Source organism: Propithecus coquereli, unplaced genomic scaffold, assembly GCF_000956105.1.
Source record: "Propithecus coquereli isolate 6110/MARCELLA unplaced genomic scaffold, Pcoq_1.0 Scaffold131, whole genome shotgun sequence".
In the NCBI taxonomy this organism is placed as follows: Eukaryota; Metazoa; Chordata; class Mammalia; order Primates; family Indriidae; genus Propithecus; species Propithecus coquereli.
The window spans coordinates 46690-54332 of record NW_012137303.1 but is presented as its reverse complement, the minus strand read 5'-3'; the positions used below and the strand labels follow the sequence as shown (position 1 = coordinate 54332).

Below are 7643 nucleotides of genomic sequence, written 5' to 3'. Positions count from 1 at the left end.
AAGAATTAAGAGAAATATGTATATCGAAAAAAAGAAAAAAGAAAAGAAAAGAATAGAAAAAGAAAAAAGAAAAGAAAAAGAAAAAAAAAACAACAACACAAAAAACGACCCCTTTACTCCACCTGGAGGCAGAGGCAGGCCCTTTGGCGCGATGCGTGGGGAGGGGTCGAGTCGCCTGGCGGAGGGGCTGGTTATGTCTTCTTGGATCACAGCTCTACAAAAAATTTTAAAAAAGAAAAAAAAAAGCGGCCCCTTTACTCCACCTAGTGGCGGAGGCCGGCCCTTTAGCGTGGTGCGTTGGGGCGGGGGTCGAGTCGCCTGGCAGAGGGGGTGCTTATGTGTCCCGGATCACAGTTCTACAAGCGATCTCCCTCAGTTCACCCTCAGTTCCCCATCACCTTTGCGGACAGCGCCGGTGACTGAATGGAACAGGGCCACCAGAGACTGCCTGGAAACTCGGCAGAAATATCGCTCTTTCTCCCTTTTCTGCCCTTTCAGAGGTGGGGCTTGAGTCCGCGGCTGGGACAGACTGTCCGCAGATTCGGGAGAAAAAGTGGCTGCGCGCGCTACTCTCCTCCTCTCTCCTCATAGGGCTCGACCAGCTCTGCTGCAGAAGCAGCGGCTATGACTCAGGCCTATGCCCGGGCAACAAGTCCACACAGTCACAGGCTTTGGGTTCCCCGAATTGCAGCTGCCCACCCACTGCTAGTCAGCGCTGAAGCTGACTAGCACTGGGAGGGCATCGGAAGCCAGGGTCCGCCGTTGCGGACTCCCAGAGCTGCCTCCCAGAGCCTCCCGCTCAGCACGTCACCCCCCCACACATGGCGACTCTGGACAGATCCGCGGGAGGACTCTGTGCTGTGTCCCTCCCAGCGCCCCGCCAAACTTTCAGCAATTTCCACGGGCAGAGCCACTTTGTGGAGTTCCCCTCCCCCGATCTAGTCCTGGCGGTCTCCTGTGGCAAGAAGCTGCCTCCAAACTCTCCCCTGTGGGCTTTGGCAGCATCTGATCCGAGGAGCGCCCGCTGAGGCCAGTCCCTTCCCTCTGATGCTGACCCAGCGCCGTGCTCCGGCGCATTCAAAATGGACCCCGCTCCTGTCTCTACTCCCCACCGCTTGTCGGTCTGTGCTACCACTTCGCACTGACTTCTGGCACTTCCCTGCCTGCGTGGGAGTGGGGTTTGGTAAAGGAAGAGTCTTCTTCCTGTGAGTCAGATCTTACTGCCCGGGCCAGCCCACCGCCAGGCACGGCCGTCCCACGCTGCACTTCCCCTTTGTCCCACACTCTCCGGTATTTGCGGGTGCTTCTCCAGTTCATCTTATTTTTTCCGCAGGACGGCTTGTACCTCGCTGCTTCTCTGTAGATTCATGAAGCTGATCCTGTGGAGAGTGCCTCACTCATGTGTGGGTGTCCGTGTTCTTCACCTCCCACTCTGGGAGCAAAGAGCCAGGAGGTCACCCCTAATCCACCATTTTCCCAACTCCCAAAATGAATATTTGAATATTCTGGTTAAATACTTTTTAAAAATGCTATACTGGAGGTCTTGGAACTCCAGCTTCTCCCAATTCCCCCTGGTCACCTTCCTCACCCTGAAAAACAACAGGAAAAAGCACACCAAATGTTACTCTAGCAAATGAACATAGAAATAGGTTCAGTCTAACTCAATATGTTTTAAATTCATTTGGCATCCCCTGAATTATTCTACTGTCTTAAATTATTTTATATGGGTAATCCATATAAATTATAGAACATTCAGAAAATACAGAGATGTATACAAATAAATTGGCCACCCAAATCCCACCATTTAACTATAAATACCAATAACATTTAGATGTTATCCTTTCGAAGTTTTTCTAAAGAGAGGGAAAGAGGAAGACCGACAGAGAGAGAGAGAGATACAGAGACAGAGAAGGAGAGACACATTACAAGTGTGTATCTGGGGGTATTTAAAAAAATGACCATACCATACCAACTTTTCCATAAGCTACAATATTTTTAATCATGATTTTCATTTTAGTTTTTCTTATTATAATTTTTTTACTATACACAATTTTTAAATGTAAATCAGTCTTTTTTTAATTGGCTATACCTTTGATATCACTCATAGGAAAGCCTTTTCTGCCCCCAAAATATTCATCTATATTTTTGTTCTAGTAATTTTATAATTTCTTACATAGAAATCTTTATTTATCAGTAATTTCTTTTGATGTAAAATAAAACATAGAAATCTTTTTCTTTGTAATTGATCACTTGTTCCAATATCATTTATTGATTAAAAGATTCTCTCCACGCAGGTTGGAAAATTCATTTTTAACATATGCTAAATTGTTAAGTTTAATATAGACTTCTATTCTTCTCTACTGATCTGTTGTATGATGCTGTCAATACCACATTTACATTTTGGGAATTTTATAATACATTTTAATTTCAAGTAGGGAGAATTTTCTTACCTTTATTTCCATTTATGGTTACCCTTATTTTTTATATTTTGCTAAATGTTTACTTTTCCAGCTAAACTTTAGAATCATTGGACAGATATTTACAAAAATACTACTTGCTTTGTATTAGGACTGCATCAAGTTAATAGATTAATATGGCAAGAATTAGGATCTTTACAATATTGAATCTTTCAATCCTAAAACACAGTGTATCTCATTTAGTGAAATTTTTTCTTTTTATTTTCATCAATAAAGTTTTGTTCTTTTCTTCAAAAAAAAATTAAAATCTGATTTACTCTGTCTCTCTCCATTCCTACTCCTAGAGATAATGACTTTTAATGCTTCTGCATACTTTCTGGTAATTTTATACATATGTGAATAGTGATACATATTATATTTATTCCCTTATGTAAACACACAGAATGATGCTACATGCATGCTCAGAAAATTGTTTATTTCCTTGAAGATTTGAGTATTTTTCACATTTATAACTATATCTGAATTTTTATCTATATCACATAACCTCATTTTATTGACAGCTGCATAGCAAAGGGAATTTTTTGAAAGACTGTAAAAGCCTTCCCTGCCACTCTGTACTGAGAGCTGTAAAATAAGAGAGCAAAATTAAAATATACATTGAATAGTAATTCAAATTTTATGTTCCTATCATTAAATTCACATTTTTACACCAACAAAATAATCATAAAATAATAGAATGTAGTGTCAGTAAAGTAGATGACTTTGGAATGGATAAAATTTCAACTGGTGGCTTTGACTTATATTAATACATACAGCAAATTTAGGGTTCCAAACAGCCTCTACCCCAACTGTCTCAGATTTCCCACATCATATAATACTTTCATTCACATTGCTGTGTGGCACTATGCCAGACAAGTTACATTAAAGATCACATACTTCACATTAGATACTTAGTATTAACTCTATGCTGAAGCTGATCATTTTAGAGTTGTGCGGGGAATGGGAAGCTAAGTTTTCAACTCACAGAGCTGTTTTCCATTGGTAACCCTAGGACATTTAGAGTTGTGAAAATCATAAGGAATTCCTCTCCAAGCATCTCAGAGGCGTTGGATGATTATATAGATCCTTTTGTCCACACTTCACATCACTACACCAGGAAGGCATTATTATACTTATTTTATCGATGAGGAGCCTGAAGCTCATAGAGAGCAAGAAACATTCCCAGAATGATATAACTAATGATTTAAGGGTAGCGGCTCAAACCTATGCTTGTCTGCCTCCAAATCCATGCTACTAATATCTTTTTATTCTGATTCTATGAGGTCTTAAAAGGCAAAAGACATTCTTCTTTGAAATGTGTCTGATAGCTTGCTAGAACCTATCTACATAGTTTTGGGGGTGGTCTAAATAGTGTAAATTATGTCAGATGACAAGGCAATCTTCTTGACAATGAGAAATTAGAAAGAAAGGCAATGTGGTCGCGAGTATGACTGAATCTTTCCAATAATAGCTATCTACATGGAAAATAGTGCCAAGATTAACCAGATGACAAAGAATCAAAGAACAAATTTTATGAAAGTTGTTTAAATCAGGAATTTACTTTTTAAATTTTGGCTTTCACTTTTGAAGTGCTGATACAGATATAGAAAGATTAAATTTTAGAAATTCTTAGGCAATTATGAGCATTTTCAATTGTATTTTTTCATGTTGTAAGTAATATCAGTTCTGTAAATGTCTTCAAACAGATAGTAAAATGATTGCAAGTAATTGAAATATTTAACAAATATGTATTAATTGACTTCCTGAATTTTTATGTTTCAGGAAACCAAGAGTTGAAACATTAATCATGAAGTGGGTAAATGAGAGCATCATACAAGATTTCATTCTGCTAGGTTTCTCAGATCAACCATGGCTGGGGTTTCCACTCTTTGTGGTCTTTTTGATTTCTTACATTGTGACTATCTTTGGCAATCTGACCATTATTCTGGTGTCACTCCTGGACTCCAAACTCCATACCCCCATGTATTTTTTTCTTACCAATCTGTCAGTTCTAGATCTTTGCTACACCACATGTACAGTTCCACAGATGCTGGTAAATTTATGCAGCATCAGGAAAGTAATTAGTTATGGTGGCTGCGTGGCTCAGCTTTTCACGTTTCTCATCTTGGGGGCTACTGAATGTGTCCTGCTGGCCGTCATGTCCTTTAATAGGTTTGTAGCTATTTGTCATCCTCTCCATTATTCAGTGATCATGCACCGAAGGCTCTGCCTCCAATTGGCAGCTGCATGCTGGATTACTGGCTTCGGTAACTCAGTGTGGTTGTCTACCCTGACTCTCCAGCTGCCACTCTGTGGCCCCTATCAAGTAGATCATTTTCTCTGTGAAGTCCCTGCACTGCTCAAATTGTCCTGTGTTGATACAACAGCAAATGAGGCTGAACTATTCTTTGTCAGCGTCCTACTCCATCTCATACCCCAACACTCATCCTTATATCATATGCTTTTATTGCCCAAGAAGTCTTGAGAATCCAATCTGCTGAAGGTCGACAAAAAGCATTTGGGACATGTGGCTCCCATCTAATTGTGGTGTCACTTTTTTATGGTACAGCTATCTCCATGTACCTGCAACCACCTTCTCCCAACTCCAAGGACCGGGGAAAGATGGTTTCCCTCTTCTATGGAATCATTTCACCCATACTGAACCCCCTCATGTATACACTTAGGAACAAAGAGGTAAAGCAAGCCTTTAAAAGGTTGGTTGCAAGAGTCTTCTTAATCAAGAAATAAGAAATATGCAGATGATAAGCTCTGTTAAAGATGTAATGTTTACTTAGTTTACTAACTTCTCTTCAAATTGCCTTATTTTTATCATTCTTACAGAGAACTTTTTTGTTTGTTTGTTTTGAGACAGAGTGCTAGAGTGCCGTGACATCATCATAACTCACTGCAACTTCAAATCCCTGGGCTCAAGCAATCCTCCTGCCTCAGCCTCCCAAGAGCTGGGACTACAGGCACATGCCACCATACCTGGCTAATTTTTCTGTTTTTTGTAGAGATGAGTTCTTGCTCTTGCTCAGGGTCATCTCAAACTCCTGGCCTCAAGCGATCCTCCTGCCTCAGCCTCCCAAAGTGCTAGGATTACAGGCATGAGCCACTGCACCCAGCCACCGAAAACTATTATGATGATCTCTCTCAAATAAAATTTATTGACAGAGAGCTACATTTTTTTTCTGTTGTGTAAACATATTCATTGAACAAGTTCCCAGAACTGGTCTTCCAGTTCACCAAAAACTGTATAATCATATTTTCAAGGTTTGTCAGACTTTATACCAACGTTTGTAAAGTTCAGTTCAACTTAGACCTTACTGAAACTATGATAAAATCCAGAAATTCTATCTCCAGTAGTATCATACACAAACAAATATTGTTTTGCAGTTAGAGAAGGTTTACTGAAACCCTGAAAACCAACCACTTTAAATTTAAAACTGAGGTTAACAATTATAGTTTAAAATTTTCCACACCCACAGCAGTATAATAATAAAATCTACAATAATTTTTATTCTAGAATTGTAACCAGATTTCCCATTCTCTTACCATGTTTCTATACTCACGTTTTCCTACAAAATGAAAGTACCCTTTTTTATTTCCTTTGTAGATCAAACCCTAGGTATTTATCAGACCTAGCTAATTTTCATTTATTTGAAATTTTTTCATAATTCTCCCAACTATCAATATTGTCACTATTCTCTTAAACCCTAAAACACTTACAATCTAGATTTTAGAATAGCATATTACATAATGATTTCCAATGATTTCATGTTTAATATACTTTTCTTACACAATAATAGCCTCATCATATTTGATTCTCTTTGAGAGAATAAACTATATCTTGCATTTTACCATATTACCTTTAGAATTCATCAAAGTACTGAGAAAGTAGCATACATTTACATTATTAGTTGATTCTTTCAATTGTTGAGTGATCCATTCATATTATAACAATTTAACTGCCTTTCTGTCCTGATTTCTCCATTGTTTTCTTCTACTAATACTTTATACATATAGAAAATACAATAGATGAAAAATATATTTTTAATGTTTCTTCTTAAAACCTATGGTAACACCATGTACTTTTGCCATAATATAATGCTAACAAATATGAGAAATAAATCTGATTTTCCGGATTCTAATTTTAGTTTTCTCTTTCCTATGAGAAGTAATTATCATCAAGAGTGTAAGTGGAAGCAAAATACTGATAGAGTATGTTGAAAACGTAAGATAATACTTTCTTCACTGAAAATTAATTCATTGCTAAAAGTACAAATAAAGGATATATCAGATGACTAGACACAAATGTGCATCCCAAAGCCAGTGTTAATGAAGTTTGGTGAATTATGAGGACATATAAGAGAAAGTAAAATTCCAGAAATTAAAATAGTTTTTATAGTGAGAGATTAATTGATTCAATTAATTTTACCTTGAGATTATTAAAAATAATAAATGATTCATTTAGAACAAGACATATTAAACTATCTTATTTTTATAATTCTGAGAAATTTATTTTTCTAATTCAAACTATTTTTAAGGAGAATATATTTTGATTTTTTTTTAAAATTACAGTAAAATATTCATAACATAAAATTTGCCAATTTAACCATTTTTAAGTCTATGGTTCAATGTCAAGAAAGGCATTTATATTGTGCAACCATCACCACTATTCATTTCCAGAATGTGTTCCATCTTCCAAAACTGAAACTCTATACCCATTAAGCAATGAATACTCATTTTTTTCCTCCCCCTAGTCCCTGGCAACTACTATGCTACTTTCTATCTCTATAATTTTGACTACTCTAGGTACCCCATGTAAGTGAAATCATACAATATTTATTCCTTGTGACTTACACGTTTTACTTAGCAAAATATCTTTAAGGTTCATCCATGTTGTAGCATGTCTCAGAATTTCCTTCCTTTCTGAGACTAAATAATATTCTATCATATGTATATCCTGTATTATATTTATCCATTCATTCATTGATGGGCATTTGGGTTGCTTGTACCTTTTGGCTATTTTGAATAATGCCACCATAAACACGGGTATACAACTATCTGTTCTAGTTTCTGCTTTCAATTCTTTCGGGTATACACCCAGAAGTGGAATTGCTGGATCATATGGTAATTACACTTCTAATATTTTGTGCAACTACCGTACTGTTTTTCTTAGTGGAG

The 7643-nt window shown here is 37.5% G+C and overlaps 1 protein-coding gene across 1 annotated transcript; it reads left to right on the top strand.

Annotated features, from left to right (window-relative positions):
* Positions 1-4263: 4263 nt before the first annotated feature.
* LOC105805708 (olfactory receptor 2B6-like) lies at positions 4264-5204 on the top strand. Its single transcript, XM_012638643.1, is given in 2 exon segments — positions 4264-4891; positions 4894-5204. Coding segments are annotated over 2 exon segments (939 nt in total).
* The last annotated feature ends 2439 nt before the right edge of the window (positions 5205-7643 follow it).